General features: G+C 37.4%; 1 protein-coding gene across 4 annotated transcripts in view; it reads left to right on the top strand.

Annotated features, from left to right (window-relative positions):
• GABRA4 (gamma-aminobutyric acid type A receptor subunit alpha4) overlaps positions 1 to 21844 on the top strand; it is a 38805-nt gene that overhangs the window by 4534 nt on the left and 12427 nt on the right. For all 4 annotated transcript variants that reach the window (XM_050895471.1, XM_050895473.1, XM_050895474.1 and 1 more), the window contains exons 3-8: positions 5065 to 5132; positions 7582 to 7802; positions 7905 to 7987; positions 9779 to 9922; positions 11310 to 11462; positions 14829 to 15088. In XM_050895471.1, coding sequence (XP_050751428.1) covers positions 5065 to 5132; positions 7582 to 7802; positions 7905 to 7987; positions 9779 to 9922; positions 11310 to 11462; positions 14829 to 15088 — 929 coding nt within the window. The remainder of the gene's footprint in view (positions 1 to 5064; positions 5133 to 7581; positions 7803 to 7904; positions 7988 to 9778; positions 9923 to 11309; positions 11463 to 14828; positions 15089 to 21844) is intronic.

Raw genomic sequence — 21844 nt, 5'->3', positions numbered from 1 at the left:
ATGATCTCGTACCTGTGAAAGTGCAGCTGAGTACTTTGGTGGAATTAAATATGTTGGCCATTGTCTCCCCTAAGAAGGGTAGGAGGAGGCTTCCCTACCCCTTCTAGGCTGTGGGATGTTCAGCTGATGAACAGCATTTCTGAAGAGTTTCATTTCCTGTCAATGCAGGAGGAGTGACTTTAGTCAGAAAATAAACACAGAATAAATTTGAAGAGCAAAGACAATTTTCTGTTTTTAGAGAAAAGAAAAATATCTGTGTGATTATCTGCTTTTATTAGGAACTCATGCGTACCTTCAAGGTTCCATTGCTCAGCATAATAGATATTGTAATTTATTTTTATTTTTTAGATTGCAAATGGACTTGAAGTGAGCATTGTAAAGTGAAGCTGATTGGTTTTTTTCAGGCAGTTGTCCAGTCTTCCTCAGTTGGTGACAGCAGATGACTCAAAGGCTTAACAGGATATGGTGTTAGATACCTGTAGTTGACTGATTTGAATTTGGCCCAGGTTAGTAATGCTTGAAGTCATTACCATCTGTCTCTTGTTCAGTGACCTGTATAAAATTAGCTAATATTCTTAGTCCAGTTCTTAGTAGACAGGTGTCCACATCATGAAAACTGGCACCAGTATCAAGCTTGTTGGCTGTCTCAGCAGAGATTATCTGCTGATGAACAGGCAAAGAAACAGTAATCTCCTCATTTCTGGAGGTGTGTTTTTTCCCTTTTCAGGGTTCAGACATGCTGATGGATGAACATACGCAGAGACAAAGGTTATTGTGTGCTGCTGCGTTTGTTGTATTTGTCTTTTGGTAGAGAATGTAGCCCACGTGTTTGAATTCCACATTAATTTTTTAAAAATGCCTTACCTAGTTGTTCTGGCTTCCTAACAGAAATCTTACATATAGCAGATGTCCTCGGCTGTTCTTTCTGATAGAATGAAACGAGAACATGCTTCATATGATGGCTTTTTTCTTTTTTTTTTTTTCTTCACTTAAAAGATATCAACCCTATTCAAGCTGCAAGAATTTGGAAAGAGAAAGCACCAAATCTTTCTTTGCATCTGTAGCAGCTACTTTTTTTTTTTAGATGTAGCTGTAGGAACTGATGTAATATAATTTCATGTAGTTTATGTATCCTGGGACTGATCTCATAATAGCAACAATAACTGCACTTAGCATTTAAATTGTACTTTGTATGTTGGAACCTTTGTACAGATCCGTTTGCTAATGTTCCTGATTGGTTGCGTGACTCTTGATGGCAAAATTTGCAATATACAGAAAGCCTGTGCAGGATTTGAGTGTTTACATACAGTGGAGATCTCTGCAGTGACAGTTGCCTATGGAGACGCGGGGATAATGGAGCCCAAAGTCTTTCACTGGGAGCTGTGCTGCAGTTCAACCCATATGTTGGCATAAAATGCATGGGAGAGCTGTCTTATGTTCCTCTTTGCAGGGTTAGGGCCTGGCATCGCTTCTTCAGCCCACATGTAACATCTCTATCTAACACTGAACTATTCTGGCTTTTTGCAGGGGTTGCTTTTAATCCTGCCTGAGCTTCTTTAAAGTATATTATCTTGCAAGCAGTGATTCAGACTTAACTGTTCCCACTGCAGTGTGTAGGACTCTCCTCCTATTTCATTGACATAAAAATACACACCAGTATGTTATAAATAGTTCGTCAGCATTCCTGAAGATTTATGGTGGATAGATGCTTTCTGAACATCCATTGAGGGATAAGCCCAAATGGTCATATTTAAAGTTAATTGGCCTTCTTACAACTTTCTGCATTTTATTGTCAGTAATAGAGTGTTAAGGATTCTAATAGGATCTTCTGCTTGCAGAACCTGAGTTGATTAAGTGGTGCAACCCGTTCATTTTGGAGGGCTGCTTAAATCACCAGTAAAAGTAGGTTAGGTGACTACAGATCACCTCCTCATTGACAGGAATTCCCACGATTAATAACAGTTTAAAAAAAACAAAAAAAGAAGCATGACTCACTATTTGTTCCCCTGCTATTGTTACCAACTGGAGTTATGTTTTCTTCTAGAACAAGAAGAATAAGTAATAGTTTTTGGTGTCACCATAGATACTCCTGGGTTGGCATTAAGTACTGGGATGTGCTAGAAAATCCAAGATTTGGCCTTAACAGTTGTGAACTGACAATGTAGGTGGAAGACATGGAGCACGACAGGGCTACAATTGGAGAAAAAGCATTAGGAAGATAATTGGCTTCACTGTCCCTTGCTGCTATCTTCACTCCTACCAAACATTTTACTGTTTGACCAAGGTTTTGGATGCAAAGCAAGGATTTGCATGTCAGTACTGGCTGGATAACTGTTATGATGCCTAAAATATTTCTAGATCCTCATTCATCTGCCATTTTCTAGTGGCCTAAAATGTGATTTTAACATTTGTTTTGTCACTGTACTGCCATCGTGTCGGGCAAGCAACTAAAAGTAAACTTTAATTTCCACCTTATTTTGTGGCTTCATTATTGTCTGAGAGTTCCTGCTTCCTTCTTATGGGCCCTACTAATCTATAAAGTTTTAAGAGCAGAATAGCAGTTACTAAAGAGTGAACTCAAGCATAGTTTTAGTCCTGTACTGCTGCTATAGGATTTCTAATAGCATTAAGTTGTAGGCTTGCTGATTTGGAGATTAGCTTCTTGGTCTTAGCTCTCCCCTTCTTTCTGAGAAACTCCAAAAAATAAACTTGCAAAAAGCCTCTGAACACTTATTGCCCATGAAGCTGTAATCATTTAATAAAACAAAAGAAATCAATGCCTGAGGAGAAGCAGCTCATGCCTGTGGGAAGAATCTGTCCCTTTGCTCAATTTGATATGAGTATAAAATTACAGTGTTCTGTGAGCTAAAGGAAAGAAGATATCACCAGAGGAAAGCAGTTAAAGGTCTGGGTTTTTTTTTGAGGAATATTCCTATTTAGTTTCTTAGAAGTAACAAATAAAACAGTTCTTGAAAGGGATTCAGGAACTGAGTGCAATATTCAGTATTCTCTTATTATTGAGTAACAGAGACTAATTCCTGCATTTTCTTGTTAGAGCTATGTGGGAAAATGACTTTTTCATTTCTGTAGAACTTTGATTTCAGAAACGTTTCAAGTCCAGGTGAAATAAATATTTATATATTTAAACCAACCCTAGATAAATTATAGTCTTGTGATTATGGGAGGTCAGATACAATTGGATCTCTTCTATTTCTACGTACAAGTATGACTGGGCTTTTCTCCCCTGTTTTCTAATGCTGCAGATGAATGTCTTCACTTCTATCTTGGCAGCTCTGGTATGAGTTTTTCCAATCTCTTGGAGCTCTTCTGCTCTCCAGAAATAATTATATTCAGGAAATGTCATTGGACTACATTGTCAGTAAAATGAGTGGTCTAACCACTCATGGATTTCCCTGACCTAATGAACACTTTGTTATTTGTGGCAAGGGGAGCAGCTACCATTTGACATGTGTAGAAAGCAACCCATTGCAAAACAAACAGCATGGTATGAAAGTGTGGTATCTGGAACTTGGGAGTTTCTTCTTAAAACCTCTTCAAGACAGACATGCCAAACTAGCCAACTTTCCAGGGACTGCTGAGCTACCAACTGTTGTAGGGTGAATTTTCTTTAGATTTTATCTTGAAAAAATGTCCTTCTGTGAAACTGTTAACTTCCAGCGAAGTCGTTTTTTTGACATTTAGCTGAAAAATTCTTAGCTGTTCTCTACATAACTTGCAAACTGTTTAGTGAAATAATTTTACATGGTTTTATTTTACTTTTTGTTCACAGTTTGACACTTGTTCTAGGTGCAAGAAGTATAGGTTCCCTGTTTTCCAGTTGCTTATTTCTTTTTCTCCTTTTAACATTTGATTCAGTGACATCTGTGAACAGTGATTTTTTTTTTTTTCTTTTTTCTTTCCAAGAGGGACATATTCTGTTGCTGCTAACAGTCTTAAGTCTTTCCTCCTTTCATTTTTAGATTGTAAGTACTATGACAAAGCCTGAATTAACAGACTTGAGCCACTTACCCTCTTTAGAAATTTCAGTTGTAGGGGTTTAGAAACTGTGGTTGTGAATTTGTAGATCATTCATAAATTTTTTTTCAAGCAGATACTGTTTGGTAAGACCATCAGTAGATTTTTTTAAATTTATGATGTGAATTAATTGCCTGAATTAAACCGTTAGCTAATGCTTTGATCACAGAATCATCATCATAACTGGTAATGATTAGCAGCTTTCTAGCCTTTTACATTGGGAACAGACCTAAATCCCAGTGAAATTAGTGCATGTGTTCTTTGGTTTAAGAGGAACTGTAGAGTGTACTGTAGAGTGAACGCCCATCTGCAATTTCAAGGTGTTTTGTCCTGTAGTAAAGGAAATGATACGTTAAAATGAAACTGCTTTCTCTGATGGTTGCTATGCCCTACCCAGCTGTGAGAGTGCAAGACCTCTGCTTGGTGCACTGTTATTAACAGTGTCCTAAGTATCACTCGTTCTTTCAAGACAGGCTTTGTAATAGCATGTGGACCTAGGCTCAGACCCTCAAAAATGCTTAGATATCCAACTTTTATTTTGATTGTTAGTATTAAAGCACTTAAGCACATCTCAGGATATGGATGCAGTTCTTGATCCTGCAGTACTAAATTGCCCAGTGCACGGCATGCTAGTATCTGTAGCCCAGTTATTACCAGTAGGACCAAATGTTAGTAATAAATGCCTTGGGGAATGTGGATTTCCTGAATTCAGTGCTTGTTGTTAATTAGCATGGTGTTTTCAGTGAGCCTTTTAATTTTTTGGCATCTGTTTTCTTATCTGTTGAGTCAACATTGGTTTTCTGAATGGGGATTTGCACGGAAATGCTGCTTTTGATTTATTTATGTGGTAAAGGTAATTGAGCAGTGTTTGTTATTAGAGACTTATCTGAGATGACCTGTGTTTGCATTTTGCTCTTGCTCGTCCACAGAACCCTCAAAGTGGTAACTGTTCATATACCAGGATCATTTATGGGAATTGTTGACCTGCAAAATTCAAATTTTCTTGCTCACTTCCTTTTTGTACATTAGGTCCTGTTACTGAAGTCAAAACAGATATATATGTCACCAGTTTTGGACCTGTTTCTGATGTAGAAATGGTATGTATTGCTGGGATTAAAATGTCATTTCCTGGTTCTGAGAAACCATTAACTGCAGTAAGGAGTGGATGCTTCATCTGTACTGTTCTGTCAATCATGCAAAGTAGGCAAGATTAGTAACAGCTTAATTTACAGGTTATAATTAGATACATCAGGCCTGATTCTGGTCACACTTTCACTGGTTTTTGGCTGGCTTAAGGAATTCACTTCATAGGATTTAAAACAGACTTTCATGGTGTAGAGGCAGAATCAGGCCTTGCGGGGAGCATCTAAGTCAGTCTACTGTGGGGAAAACATGTAATATCTTTGAAATTGCTTTTCCTTTCTGAAACTTGTGTTATTCTCAGGTGAATAATAATGACATCATTTCACAAATACTTGTTGATGTTTTCATTTCAGATGAATGCCCTTTGCTGATCTTTGTGCCCCTTTTAGCATCACTTTCAGCAAATGTTTGACTGATAAGAGTTTTCATAAGTGTCTGCAGAAATTGAACATCAAAGTGAGAGACAGGAAATAGTCACAGAAGAGAAATGTTACATTTGCACATAATGTTATTTGTGCCTGAACGGCATCTGCATTCATTTGAGGTCAGATGCAGCAAAACTCTCATCAACTTCTATAATCCAGCGATATACCCTTAAATCATAGAATAGTTTCCTTTTTTATAAAATATCCAAGAAATCCCATGGAAATAACATGGCCATATGTGCTGAACTGAACTTCTTTAAGGGAAAGGCAGTTTCAGGGCAGTAACTTTCTTCCCATACAGTGCTATTGTGCACTTTGTGGTGCTCCTGATTTGGTTCTATCACGTGGAAAGGTATGTGATAACAAGATATTTTTTCAAGGGCTACATTCATGACAGCAGTCTCATGTTGAAATGCATCTTACCCCTTCAATGGTTGTCGTGTACAGCATGATGCCGTTCAGTGTGACAAAGGGTAAAAAAATCTGGTCCCAAGGAAATCTAGTAATATGCACCTCAAATCAAAAATGAGGGCTGCATGGCATATCTCAGGTTTCATTGAAGCATTGACATGGTGCCACATGGGAAATTAGTTATATTGGAGAAGGCAGGAGTGACAATATGGACTGAAGGTAGGTAAGGAACTGGCAAAAGGAGAGTTTACAGCAGATGTTTCCCCTTTCATCATTAGGGATTAGTTAGGAGGCTATTCAGGGATCCAGGAATTGTTTTTGGAATAATTTTTAGTTAATGTGTCCATTAGTGACCCAATGTAATCTGAATGTGGCTGCACTCATAAAACTCGCTGAAACAGCAAAGTGTGATATAGTCTCAGTACAGGGGATGATCAGAATGTCTTTTTAGAGCTGGGTTACTTTGGTACCCAGCGTAATGAAAACAGTTGAAATCTTATATTACAAAATCTGTCACATAGAAGCTAATAACAGAAACTGCTACTTATGAGCTATGAAGTCACCAGCAAGAAATGACACTAGAAAAGAGACTTTTCATAGATTAACTATAAACTACAGTGGAGGATGCAGCCATGGAAAAGACGACAGATGTAGTTCTAAGATGCATTACACTAGTAGACGTGCCTCCTTGCCAATGTTAATAGATATGGCCATACAAGTAGTTTCAATGGTAACATTATGCAGAACAGTTTGAAATAAAGTCAGGAAACGCTGTTTGGCTTAACAACAAAATCACAACTGTAAGTTAGAAAGGACTTAAAGCTATCTGTGTTACCTTTTTCAATGCCACATGATGCTTTTTTTGTGAAATGCATTAGCTTCCTGAGATGAGAAATGCATTCCTTTGTCCATTCATTCACATATGATTTCTCATGATGTGCCTGTGTCTGCAGTTCTGCAGTTGTTGTTTGCATGTTTTCTTTGCAGCACCTGAATGGCTTTTCTGAGGAAGTTAATGGGATAGTTACGTAGTTAAAAACAAATGTGTATATATGCAAGTCTATATATAATTTATTACCTATACTTTATGGACATGGCAAAGGAAATATTTAGGTTTCCTCAGTTAAAAGCTTACTTTCCATGAGTTGAAATTCAATTTTCTTTCCTAACTTTAATGTGGAAGTAATCGTTTGTCCTGGTATTTTTAATTTAGCCAGCAGCAGAAAATCCGTGGATATCTTTTCTTTAAAACTCTGTTGACACTTATTGTCAGAGATCGTTTTGTTTCCAGTTATATGCTTGACTACAAATTAGTTGCCTGCTTCCTGCAACCTAATTAGATTAATGATTCTTTAATGATTAAATATGTGTAGCAATTTATTGATATGACTAATGTGGGAAATTAAGCTATCAAGAAGTACACAACACACTTTAATTGGTGGAAATATGTTTGTGTAGTGGACTTAGCATTTTCTTTACTACTGATTTCTCTGCTCCTGAGGGATTTCTTTTTTTACAGGAAACACACATGCAAATGTGATCTTTGTTTTTCTGCAATTTAATACAGGAATATACAATGGATGTCTTCTTCCGTCAGACATGGGTAGACAAAAGATTAAAATATGATGGCCCTATTGAAATTTTAAGACTTAACAACTTGATGGTTTCAAAGGTGTGGACTCCTGACACTTTCTTCAGGAATGGGAAAAAGTCTGTTGCACATAATATGACAGCCCCAAATAAACTCTTCAGAATCATGAGAAATGGCACCATCCTGTACACAATGAGGTATCTAATGTGTTTGTTCGGCTTCTTACAATTACTGTATGCAAAAGTTATACTGCCTAGACAAAATGGCAACCAGAGACTATTTAATTTGTTCCATTATAGGCTTACAATAAGTGCAGAGTGTCCCATGAGATTAGTGGATTTTCCCATGGATGGTCATGCTTGTCCTCTCAAATTTGGGAGTTGTAAGTTGCAATTATGAAATTTCTTGTAACTACAGAATTTAAATAGTAGAAGTAGATTTTGAGCAATTACTAAACTTTCTGAATATTAGTCTTGATACACAATCCTTATGCAGACAAAACTCCTGTTAAGTTCCTTGGGAATTTTATTTAGTGCCTCAAAAATGAAACCCAGGCAGACAATTGAAAAGCAGGCAGTGATTCAGCTCTTTTGTTAAACCCCACTATTCTGGCTACACGGTTGCTTGAAATACAAAGTTTTTCTTGGTTCTTAGGCAGGAATTGGATACTCAGTGAAGTGAGAGATTCTCTGGAGAAGACAAAGAGGGTGGGATCCATCTCAACTTACAACAGCCAGGTAAAAGGCACCTAGGGAAGCAGGTTATTTGACTTTCTCTACAGTTCGTGGAGGTACATTGACATCCTAAGATAGATGTGTAGGTTGTGTGCAGAGATTTGATCTTTAGTTGTATTTGTCTGTCTCCTGGCCTATGACGGGACTCTGCATGGCAAGTTTAGACTAGATAAATAATTTTTAGACTGGTGAGAGGAATCTTAGTGCAAGTAACTTTCCTTTTCTGCTTTGAAGTCAGACATAGATTTTTGGATAATGTCCAGACTTTGGCTAGAAGGAATGTTTTGGGACATACTGCATAACAACTGAGGGAGGTAGTTATGATCCCCTGATTTAAATCCACAGCAGAGACCTGTGGGACCACCAGGGGATGGTTGGTGCACTCCATTAACTATCTTGACACTCTTCTAAGCCTCCTCGGTCACTGACTTCTCTGCTTTACACTCCGATGTAGTCAGTGGCTAGACATTAATCTGTTTTCCTTGGCCCCAGAGCTCTAAAGTTAGAAATGGCTGGAAGCTCCTCATAGTCTTTCCTTAGCATAAATTTAGCTTAAACAGCTGGGTAGTCAACCAAAAGGGGGATATTAAAGACACTGCTCTGATAAGGTTTTTCATCCCTGTTACGATGAAACTGGAGACCAGGTACTGCCAGATTTGGCTTTGGTATCAGCTGTACGATAGGGGATCTTCAATAGTGGGGGCTTCTCCACAGGCATATTTCTTCAGGCAGAATCACCAGCCAGCAGAAATTGCGCTTGACACTAATCTGATATTTTCCTCAGTGAAACTTGAAATAAGATGTAGCCATTTCAAACGCAAGACTGATTTAATTTAATTTTAACAGGAGTTTGGGCTGTGTAGGGATTGAGTGCTAGCCCTAAGTTATGTCTTTTGTATTAAATGTAAAATGTTTCTTTGGGTGTGCTTATTTTTGGGCTATTGTGAATTTTTTACTGACCTCTGGTTTCTGGCAAATATTTTAAACACAAGTTTAAAATATTATAGTTTTTAGTATAGTATAGTTTTTAGTATAATCATTCTTTATTGTAAAGAAGTGTGCACCCAGTCTCCAAAATGTATCCTCCTTATACATGCTCTTTTTTATATGTTAGTATATTTTAATGATAAAATTTTAGATAGACATTTCTGAAAGAATTTAAAGATAAACTTTACATGCCCAATAAGGGCTGATCCAGAAAGAACTCATGTTTAGAATTCATGTTAAAATGTGAAGTGAGTTTGTGTGTGACACTTGATATATGACCTTAGCTGCTATTTATTCTCCTCCGAGGGTGGCTTTTGGGGGTAACTTAACATGAAGGGTATCTTCTAAAGTTGTTAGTGTGAGTTTTGCCGTTTGGTTTCACTAGGTTTGGATTGGGCTCTTAGTAAAGTGTGAGAAGTTTCCTATTTATGCAAACTGGTGCTGTGTTGTAGATGCTTATCCAAAGAGTGAAATGATTTATACCTGGACAAAAGGACCTGAGAAGTCAGTGGAAGTTCCTGAAGAGTCTTCCAGTTTAGTTCAGTATGACCTGCTTGGGCATACGGTATCCACTGAAACCATTAAATCTATTACAGGTAGGAATCTCATCAGTAAAAATCAACTTGAGGTAAAACTAACCCTGTAACGTTGCCCGAGGCTCTTTTCTTTCCTTCTTGTAAGGTATTCTACTGAATGTCATAGGATATATATTAAGGGCTGAGAGCATAAATCTGAACTAGGTTTCTGTCCTTCAGATTTACGTTTGCAGATTCATTACAGTAGATTGCGACGGTCTTTCAGAAAGCTAGAATGAGATCATTACTCCGAGGGACAAAATGAGCATTTAATCACTGCTTAAAATGCGGTTTGAAGAGTCAAGAGGATGCCGGGGTGAGGAAGTAATTTCTCAGCACTGTATCCACATTATGTGCAAAAGACTTCCTTTGTTTGGCGGTGCAAACAGCTCGGGATAGAAGTACAGCATACCAAATGGGTTATTAAAGCCATAAAAACCCTCTAGTCAGATAAGGATAGGCACAAATGCATTAGTCACAATAGATACTTCTGCTGATTTGTGCTGTAAGAAATAAGGCAAATGGCAACTACAGGCATCTGAAATGAGTGAAGTATCACTGATGAGCAGTGTGGTGATAAACAAGCATATTCCCAAAATATTTTTAAAATTTGGAACCATTTCCTAAGCATCAGCAAGTTTGGGTGTTGCGAGATGGTCAAAATGAAACAGATAAAGCAAATATATTTGATGTATTGCTCTATGGATATTTTTCTCAAAGATAAAACAGTGTTTTGCAATACACTAGAAATTTACTTCTCAGCATATTGATTATTATGAGTTAACAACAGAATTTCCTTACTGTCCCCAAAATGCTCATTCTGTAGTGCTTTATTTAGACAGTTCAGTTTATGGTAAAACTGCAAATTTTTTTTTTGTTGTTTGTTTAATATGAATGATAACATTTTAGATAAACACAGTATTTTTAATTCTTGTCAATGATTTTTGCATTTTTTTCATTATCATAGTGGTGCTGATGTATAAACCTAGTAAAAAGCTGAGATGCTTCCATAACATTTAATGTGCATCATTGTTGTTATTGTTTTATTTGGCAGGTAGGTACCACAATGTTATGGATACTATGGTAGCTTGTATCTTGGGACTCTCTTCTTCAACAGCTGCCAAAAGAATTTTTAAAATCATGCTTATACTCTAAAATGTAATCCAGTGTTAGCTGTACATTTATGCTATTTTTGATATCAGCTTCTGAATGGCACTGTAAGGACCTACTACTTCCAGGATTTTTTAAAACTTTCATTCATTCTTGTCTCTAAGGAACGTATCTTTCTATACACGTAAGTGGTATGAATAGCATAATCTTAAACAATCCTAGTTGATAGTCTGAAACAGTTATTCTGCAACGCAAATTTTATGCACAGTCGGAACAATATTTTCTTTTTTTTTTTTAGGTGAATATATTGTTATGACAGTTTACTTCCACCTGAGACGGAAAATGGGTTATTTTATGATTCAGACTTATATCCCATGCATTATGACCGTGATCCTTTCTCAAGTTTCATTTTGGATAAATAAGGAATCTGTTCCAGCTAGAACTGTGTTTGGTAATTATTTCTTTTTTACTTTTTCTCCTACTTCCTCTTTTAGTGACTTTCACTAGAATAGGCCTTTTTAGTGCATTGGGATATACTGCCTCCATACTAGTGCAGAAACAAGGGAATAATGTAACTTCAGATGATTTTTTGCTGTCAATGTATGAAGAATGTTGTTATGTGAATCCTTGGAATCTGAAGAGAAACTTGGAATATATAACCTGAAGGGTGGCATGGTTGCCTGTGGCAAGTGGATGTACGTCTCTGGGGATTCTACCTGCTTGGGGGAGCAAACTGGGAAGACCTGGCCCAGAGTAATACAGTCAAGTCCTTAGTCTACATCCAGAGCAGTTTTATCCTCCTGTGGACAGTAGTGTAGTTACTTGAACTCACACTTTCTAAAATACTTTTAACATAACTTGATTGGGAGTGTGTGAGATGCACAGATGTCTTCTGATGAGATACCTGTGTCATCAGTGGAAGCTTGCTATGAGTAAGGCTTAGATCCTGTTACTGTAATTTCATGTTTAGTGCTCTTCTCTCCTTTCTGCCATTGCCATTATGAAAATGAATACAAAAAGCAAAATGATCGCAAGATATTAAAATTGCCCTCATCAAAATACAGCTCGAATGAGGTGCTACAGTGAACTCTGAAACTAAAAAACAAAAAGCTTCTATGGAAGACAAAGCATAAGAAATTAAATGGAAATATGATTCCTAATAAAGAAGTAGTATAAAAAAACTTTTTAAAAGCAATCTTTATAGAGCAATGTCTTGACTTTATAATGTACTGTAGTCTAAAGCAGGACTAATCAGGAAAAGAATGTTCTGCAAAAAGCCTTTCTATAGATAGATAGATGCTGGCAAGAGCGACAGGAATTAATGTTTCTACGTGACAGCCCATTCAAACATGTAAGTGGAGTCAGAACACTGTTTAGTATCACAAATTAGACAAGGTTAATGATTAGTTATAGGACAAGCAACCTGTCAACCTAATAAGAACCCCACTAGATCTCAACTAAAGCATTACATTAGGCAAACTAGTATATCGCTTCACATGCCTTTGCAGTGATGTTGAATAATGGTACTTTTTTTGAAGGAAGTATTGCCATGAACTGGAAAGGTAGAATCTGTATTTACAGACAAAACGTGATAATTGAAAATGTACAAATTATAGAGCTATAGATGGAATATGTGTCATTATATCCATATATGAAACTGAAAACAAATAATAATAATAAAGTTTAGACATCCGCTAAGTTACAGATAAGTCTCTAAAATGCCATTGAAAGCAAATGGCTTAAAGTATAGCTAAAAGTATCTTTTTAGTTTTCTGACAAATTCCAACAAGGACCCTGTTTTCTAAAGGTTTTCTTAAAAGAAGATAGAAATGTTGCAGGCAAGAGATAGGGATGAAGCCAGAATACCTGCTATGGTAACAGCTTTCTAGAGGAACTGTCAGAAGAAGCTAACTAAAAGATCTTTCCATTGGACACTGCATGATTAGGGAGAACTTGGCAAAGATAACAGAGGAAGGATACACAAGGAACTAAGGTACATCAGGTCATGATTTCTGCAGTCAGAACTTCAGACACCTGAATCTGGTGATTGTGGGAGAGTGGTGTTTCTTAGAGGAAAGACAGCAGTAATTTTAAAACAGGTTTTTAACACTAATTTTTATATTGAAATACTCTTAATATATTTTTATATGGTTATGTGCATTTCTAATCAGAAGCTTGCAAGTATTTAGCTCTGGATAATTACAGTTCATGTGTATATATAATATTTTTTTACCAGAACTTAATTCCCTACCCTGTAAATCCCTATGGCACGTATCCAAGGGCAGTTGCAGTGGCAACTGCAAGTCTCCCAGAAGAATGATTTAATAGGGGGAAATCTGATAAAGACTGTGGCAGTAAACTATAATACTGTCATGGCCTCCCCTCTCCCCCTTGTGTTTGGGGAATGGTTGGTCATTCAAGTCCCTTCACCCTATTCTTACATCTATTAAACAAATGTCTTTAGAAAGACAATTTGGACAAAATATTTGCTTGAAGTGGAAAAAGGTAGAATCGGGAGGGATAGGGCTAAGCAGGGATGGGTCTCTTCCAGGAAAAAAATAACTTTCCATGATTTATTTTTTTTCCTTACACTTAAACATTTTCAGTGGTGTGTTTTTCAACACCTTCCCACTGAAGAAGGTTTTGTGAGCTTGCATCTGTGTTTTTATCCTACTGAGCTTGCTCTGAGATATTCTTTGTGCTTTCATGAACTGGCTATTACTCTATGTTTCTTTTTTTTCTTCTTCAGTAGGAAGGACTGGTTTCATTGTGTCCAGTTCTCTGTATGGCAGTGTCTAGGTGAAGCTTTTTCGTATCAGATTACCCAGATGGAATACCACCATTTAGGGAATAGGGGATGTGAGGATCCTGTTGGAAAACATGCTCTTAATTATTTTGAATTCTTCTGAGTATATGCGTTTCATCTTGAATGAAAATGGGTACAGTGTTCTTTTCATAAGAGTAAAGACATCTCCATTTGTAGTCAGTCTTCCTTGAGGTTATCATGGTAGGACTTATGCAGTGTTCACTATATACTCGGTATTTTGCATTTGTATGATATGGGATATTTTGGATGAAAAAGGAAAAAAAGACCCCATACCTTGGTTTTATACAGCATGTACTTGCATTTGAAGTATTACCATGAAGTGGTCGTATTTTGAGTTCAGTGTTCATGCTTGTACGCTTTAATTAAAAAGTTGTTCTTTCAGAAGATGAATTCTAATTAAATTTCATCGGTTGACTAGTAGCAGAAGGGTTTAAAAGATAAGGTGATGGTTTCTTAATTAACAGAGTTGTTAACATAATATTCTAGTTTTCCTTAGCAGCAAAATAATTTGTCATGACTTAATGGCACCTGGATCATGAGTGGGAACAGAGGAACGGACGCAGACTAATAGGTGGCATTCTGAACCCATTACAGGAAAAATCATGTATTTATTGCAGTCTGAGGAGCACTCCCCTATTTAACAACTTAAATTATGTTCAAATGTTTAGCAAATAACCTGTTGTAAGAAATTCTACTGAACTTGACATGAAAAAAATATGAAATGAAGGCTTCCATGTTTTTTTCATCTGAACTGTAGATGATCTGCAGAAGTCATGGCTTTCCATGCCTCCTTTAAAAACTGGTTAACTGTTTCGTGTACATAGCTGCTCATAGATATATGATGGTTGCCATGACTTAAATCTAATGCAATTTTCACGAGCAGCAGAGAAAGGCTCCTAAGTGATTTAAAATTCTTTGTTTGAAGCTGCTTGCCTATTCTCACTTTGTTTTACTTGGATTCAGCAGTGCTTTTGCTTTATTTCTTTGAAGGAATAACCACAGTGTTGACAATGACGACACTGAGCATCAGTGCAAGACACTCACTGCCAAAAGTATCCTATGCTACTGCCATGGACTGGTTCATAGCGGTCTGCTTTGCCTTTGTGTTCTCTGCTCTTATTGAGTTTGCTGCTGTCAACTATTTTACTAATATTCAAATGGAAAAAGCCAAAAGGAAGACAGTAAAATCCCTTCTTGAATTTCCAGTTGCTCCAATACAAAGAGAAAGAAGTACAGAAGAGACACTCATGGTACGTTTTCAGCTTATACAAACATTTTCTGTCTTTTTGGTAGTGTTTCTCGGTAAAAACAGGCTTTTAACTTCCTCCCAGGTTCCCTCTGAGCTAATGATGCAGTGTAAGTCAGCCTAATGGAAGGCTAATGCTACACTATATTCAGTGATAAAACCCTGTAAAACAAGGTTTAATTCTTACTTGCATTATTGGATTAACTTGGGGGAGAGGAGGAGGTTGTGTCCATCCATACTTGCAGTCTCTTCTATATTTAGTTGTGTTTTGGTGAAGGTCAGTTAGGGTGGGTATCTTTAAGAAACTTTCTTTCCCTTTGCACATTGATTCTATTTGGACTGATTATACAGACCAAGATATTACAGATTATAAGGGCAGCATGTTATCTTACGTGGCTAATGTCTTTAATGAATTAAAACAGGCTAAAATGTTGCAGTTGTACCTTGGAGCACTTCCCTAGACATCACAGTTCTCCTTTCATTGCATGTATTGCTTATCTAGAGTTTTCTTTCTTCCTCAGATACAATTTCAGGAATTTTTGAACAAAGCTGGATGAAACCTTTGTGTCCACCATAGATTTCATGTTTATGTAATTTGTGTATCTTTGCACAGGAGCTCACCTCAACTCCTAAGAAGGTTTTGGGGCTCTGTTTAACAAAATAATTTCCAGCTTTCATAGTGCTTCGGATTAAGTGTGACTTGTGTGGTGGCTATCTTAGCATGCGGATCAGTTGATAAAGGCTCGATCTCATTTCCAGTTGAGCTCACTGGGGATTCTGTTCCTCCCTTTTCCCATTCCCATATGCTTACTCTCTGCTGCACCACTCCTTTGATTCATGAGACACCTAGCTAACAAAGTCATTACAGCACTTGCACCGGCCATGTGGTAGGTCAGTAATTCCCAGCCATGGCTGACTTGGCAACACCGCTCAAGAAGTAAGACGCTGACAGAAGCATTGTAATTTACTCTTCCTGTCAGGCTGACTTTGTAATTTCCTTTGGCTGAGCCATGATTTAAGAACCACTGTTTTAGACTAACTCTTGGTAATTTTGTCTTCTGTCTCTTTTCACATCTCATTTGTCTCCTTCCCTATTGATTTGCTTTCTTTTGCCTTCCCATCCCTTCCACTTGCTATCGCTGCTCAGCTGCTGTCCACCCACTTCCATTTTTCTTCCTCTTCTTTGCTCTCCTATCGTAGATCATTACTGTTTTCAATCTCCTGGCTGTGTTGTTCCGTTAGCTCCCATTTCTGCTTAAAAGGATAGATGTGCTCCTGAAGAGTTTGTTACTCATCACTCTGTTGGCTGCTAGTAAGAGAAGGGAACAAGAAAAAGTATGTTTATAGTAGCATGTAGTTTGCCTTGCACATAGAAGTATTAGTGCCCTTAGTTTATGCTAAGCTTCTTGATTATACAGCATGCAGTTTAGTATAGTATCTCAGGCACTCCTGAGGAGTGTTAATAAATACTACTTTTGGTGATAGTCAGGTTTGGGTCCATAGGAAAATAAATTACATAAGAACAGTTTTATCCTAGGTTTATTTATAAGATTTGATTAAAATGAAAGGAAAAATAGTAGTTTTCTAAAGTAGCAATGATGGAGGCTTAACTAAACTGTTTTGATTCATGGTCAGAATTGGTGTAAGTCAGTCTTGTATCATGCTTAGCCATTTACACATGTTTTGGAGAAACTTCTCTTTCTCTTTTTCTTTTCCTGGTTTGTTTTTGTTTGTTTGTTTGTTTGTTTTTTTGACAACAGCAACAACAGAACACACACAGCTTCACCCAACTCAAAAGCTAGGTAAAATGAGATGTGAGCAGTTCTATTCCACTGCTTAATTAATACCTCTGTGATAAATTGTGGTAGTGTGCTTACAGGTTTGGGGATTTTGAAAGCACTCAAGGGAGCAATCTACTTTTTTGAAGGGTTACATGTTAATGTGATGAGTATGTAACTGAGTGATAATGTTGATTGTACCTTGAAATGCTATTTTTTTATGGCTTTTTCTCCAATTATGCCTCTGCTAAGACTTGAGTCTTTGCTCTTCCAGGACAGGTGTGCAGGGTGAGCCCACAGGTACTGTTATAAAGGCTTAGCTATCGTGCAGTCCTTTCCATGACTAGAGGATGACTTCTGTTCTGGTCTCCTGCTGCGCAGAACAGAAGCTGATGTGGCTCTTCTGATTTGTTAGAAGCTAATATGGCTGTCAGACTCTGCTTTCTTAACCTGACATGTAATATAGTCCTCTCCTTAAAATTTTTAGTTTTGCTTATAAAAGACTAATCTAGAATTTTCTTATGCCTTATTATGAATCTGATTTTTTTTTTCCTGCACATATACTGTCTAATCAGTGCTGATTTACCAGAGATAACAGAATCTCAGCTTCCCTGGGAGTTTGTGGTGCACAAAGAATACAGGACAATAGCCTGACTGTAGCATGTAATCTGTAAGCATTGTTTCTTAACATAAAGACTACACATTTTGTCTTCATAGCTAAATGATAGGCTTTGATTTCTTAACCCAATTATTGTTTTAAGAAAGTCTGTACTACGTTGCCACTATTGTGCTAGAAATTGTTAGCAATACAATTGCCAGAGCTCAAGGAAAAGTTTTATTTTAAACTTGAAACTTTTTTCAAACAGACTTTGCCTAATCTGGTAAATTTGCCAGTCTCCCAAAATTAAAAATTTTCACTTAGCTCACGGAGGAAGTGTGTGTAAATTGGGAAAGAAGATGCCCAAGTACCTAAACCCTACAGTTCTTTCTGTGCGTATCTCGCCATTTGCAGCCTGCTTTGGATCTTCTACTAATTGGAGGGCGAGATCCCTCTCTTATGGCTGTTAGCCCTGTACTTTTGCCTGCCTTGAAATAGCATACAGGTGGCTGCGTTGGCTTTTCGTAGTTGAGGTCCCATCTGTATAGGTCCCCTGAAAACAAGAAAAATACAGGGCAACTGAGGCTGTTAAGGAAAACAAACAAGCTGATATACTATTAAATGAGGGTTTCATTTTATGGGCTGTTGATTCTGCATTATTCACTGGATGGTTACGTGCATTTGATTTATTTATTTATTTATTTATTTTCTCCAGTAAAATGGTGAGATTGTCCTAGAGGGTTCTAGGAGGGAGCAAGTTGGGCTATGAAACTAGATTCCTTATAGAACATGGGGATTTTGTTATCTGATAGTACTAGAAATTAGGCATATTAATAGTCAAGTTTGCTAAAATAAAGATAAATTGCATGTAATTGGAAGTCCTTTTTTGATGCGTGTGTGTTTGACCGATTTCTGAGCATAGAATTAAAGTGGGTTTTCTATATTGAGTCAGTTCATATATTACACTAATTAGAATTCTTGATGGTGGGTTGTTATTTTCTTTTCAGTCAAAAACACTTTTCCAGTTGTCTTGGATCAAAGGCAACTCCTATCATTATGATCAAATGATTTGGGATGTGTTCATTCATATTATGTATTTCTTCACCACAACCAATAGATCTTTACTGTAGCAAACGTGGACTATATGCTTTTCTAAATTAATCTCTTGTGTAATTATATTTACTTTTTTGGAGTCACACAATGGGTGTGACTGATCAATATATTGGTTACAGTAAGCATTAAGTGAATTTCAGAGGCTAGCTAAGTAATCTGAACTGTGTTAATTGCAACAAAAAATCCTTGTGTCAAGCTAATTTACTGGGCTGGGAGTCGCAGGAGCAAGCCTGTAGTGCCTGCGGATGCAGTGTGTGCTCCTCTGTCACTTGATTTGGTTTTAGCCATGGTATTATTCAACCTCTTTTTACCCTCCTCCCCCTCCCCGCCCCATTTCAACTCTTTCTTCTTGTTGCCTATAACTTTCTAATACAAACTTAATGTGTTTCCATAAGGAGTGCAGTTCTGCAGTAGACATCCCATGAGTAGAACCCAAGCTTGTTTGAGAACTGCCTTGACTTCACAAGGGACTCAGACAGCCTCACTCATCCCTTCTGTCAGGCACAGCGAGGTAGGACTGGAGTCTGTCTAAGCCAAGACAGATGACTTACACCATGGTCTCCTGTGATTTCCTTGTCTTGGGAGCAAGTTAAAATGCTTTCAGGTTAGAAGGAATAAACCTGTCCCTAAATGTTCTGAACTTCTTTTTTTAGTAAAAGCAGAAATGTTGTTGCAAGTCAGTGTGTGATGGAAATGAATGATTTATAGTTTGTTATTGGACTCAGTCTATTTTTATGCTTCTGCACTATTTCCTTTTCTCTGTATTCCTATGAAGTTTATTTTTAAAGACCTACCCAATTTTGGAGATGAAGAACACTACTGAAAAATAGCCTTCAAAAATAGGCTCCTAAACACTGTTAACATGAGCTTCAACCTCAGCTGTTTGTTAAAAGAGAATGAAACTTGGAAAAAAAACAGGTCAGACTCAAATGAACCTTTTGAATGGAATAATTTCTTCAAACTCAGTCACAAGTAGGTTTTAACTCTCAAACTTTCTTCCTCTTTTTCTGAAGACAGTTAAGTGTCACGTTGTCTTGAATAAGCTCCGTAGCATCTAATGGAGGAACTCAAGGGTCAAGCTCTTCACTGCCACGTAGGTGTGCACTCCTCTCCTTAACAGGAGCATCCTTGTTGGGGTGATACGTGACTGGCATGTACCTGACAGGTTTACAAGAAACATTGACGTGGTCAACCTGCATATGTGCTTTGATGTGATTAAGATGTATTTTCTGTGGATATGAAGTACTTGCCTTTTAGTCATACGATGGACACAGCTCAAGTTACATGATGGGGGGGTGAGAGGAAAGTGGGGATCCTTTGGCAGCTTTTGGTGAACAGACGTCTAGAGCAATTTGTCCAGAGCAATTAATCTGGCTCACGCCCAACTCTGTGCACCGTCTCATGACTTCCAGAGCAAGGATTGGGCTGGATAAATTCTTCTGATGGGCTGAGTAAAATCCAGAGGCCATAGAGTGGATAATTCTATTTTTTAGTGCATGTACGTGCCGTTTTTTTGTTCTTAATCCCCGAAGGTGATTAATGCTGAAACAGCAGCAGATACGCTCTTGTGTCTAAGGCCTAGACTGCAAGTGAAAGCAGAGATTTTAGCCTTTGAACCAAAACTTCTTTTTGAATGTGTAGACATATTCTGTAATGAAGAGAGGTGCATAAAATGTACCAGATCTAGAGTAGTAACACTTAATTTCTTTGCTTCTTCCTTGGACTAGTAGAATGATAGCTTCCCCTGTCCCAGCAAATAGAGAAGTGAAGCTAAACCCACTTCCCTCATATGTGGAGGGAGTTATCTGAAGAGCAGCTAGATCTTAATGGTGGTACTTGGACCACAAGGTGATGGTCTGTTTACTGAACTCTGTATGTGGATGCATAGCCTACCTCCTCTGTGTGACTTTGAATAGTCCTTCAGTTGGAACAGCATTTCAGTTTTTAAATACAATAATAATTTTTTGCCGCTTCACTACTTCTCCACTGCCTAGGGTGTTATGGTTTGGTTTTTTTTTAGGGCAGTGGCATTTAAAACTCAGACCCTAATGAAGGACTTCAGACTTAAGAAATGCGTAGAGTTCATGCAAATACAAGGACAGGACCATACAAAGGGAGGCTGCTGTGCCATGTGAATAATTTCTTTGACATGTCAACAATTTTCTGTTGCTCTATTTTCATTAATCAACATTTTTACTGTCAATGATATGCTAGCATCATGTTTAAGTAGGATGAGAGTGGATACAGGTCATAAACAACTGGCACATTTCGTACTGAATGCTATTCGAGAGATAGGAGAGAATGACTACCTGGGGTAAGGCTGCAGTGACTTAATGGGAACTTTGAATGTTTGGATACCTGAAGATAGAGTAGATCCAAAATAGTTCTTAAAATATTTTATTAGCTGTGATGATCAGGTACAATGTTTTGTGGGTTTTTTTCCCTTTTTTTTTTTTTTTTTTTTGGATTGCTTCTTTGGTTTTGTTTGGGGTTTTTTGTTGTTTTTCTTTGGTTATTGTTTTTTTACTTGGGTCACTAGACTTAAATAGTCCTACCCAGCAACTGGCACTACTCGCAATGTATAAAGCTAAATATGTGCTCAAACAATACGATTGGGGCATAAATGTGGGGTGTACAATTTAAAATGGTTTTCTTAATATTTCACATAGTATGTCTTTCTAAATAGCACAAACTAAAGTGCTGTATTAAAAAATTTGGTCTCTTTCCAAGAACCTGATATTGCTCTACCTTTAACATGGTTGAGTTGTGGAATAAATTTACACTGGAAGTAGAAACATTTGTTTACTGCAAAAAGTAAGCAGAGTAATTACTGCAACATAGTATTAGGTTTGGGGCTATATTCTGACCCAACTTAACTCTGATGTAAACTCCATTGAATTCCAGAATTCAGTTATAATGAAGGTAAAAGATGGCTGGGTGTTGATAAAATGAACAAAAGTGTTGGAATTCAAAGTTGGGGAATGAGTGTTTTTCTTATTGATAGTGGAAATGGTTTTTTGGTTGGGGTTTTTTTTTTTCTTTATGTGTTTTGTTTTGGTTTTTTTTTTAATATGCACAAAAAAAGCAGGAGTTTAATTTCAACACCTAATTTATAACTAAGCAAAAAATCCTGTTGGAGTGCTATCTCCTCCAACCCTTACTAGGAAATGCGGTAATTGCTCACTCTTCAATTTTCTATAAGTATTATAATGAACTACCACAACAGTAGGCAAGGGAATATGAGGGGTATGCTCGGCTGTTATTCATCTGA

Source organism: Gymnogyps californianus, chromosome 4 (assembly GCF_018139145.2).
Source record: "Gymnogyps californianus isolate 813 chromosome 4, ASM1813914v2, whole genome shotgun sequence".
NCBI lineage: Eukaryota > Metazoa > Chordata > Aves > Accipitriformes > Cathartidae > Gymnogyps > Gymnogyps californianus.
The sequence above is the reverse complement of the archived record's forward strand: the minus strand, read 5'-3'. Positions and strand labels throughout refer to the sequence as shown.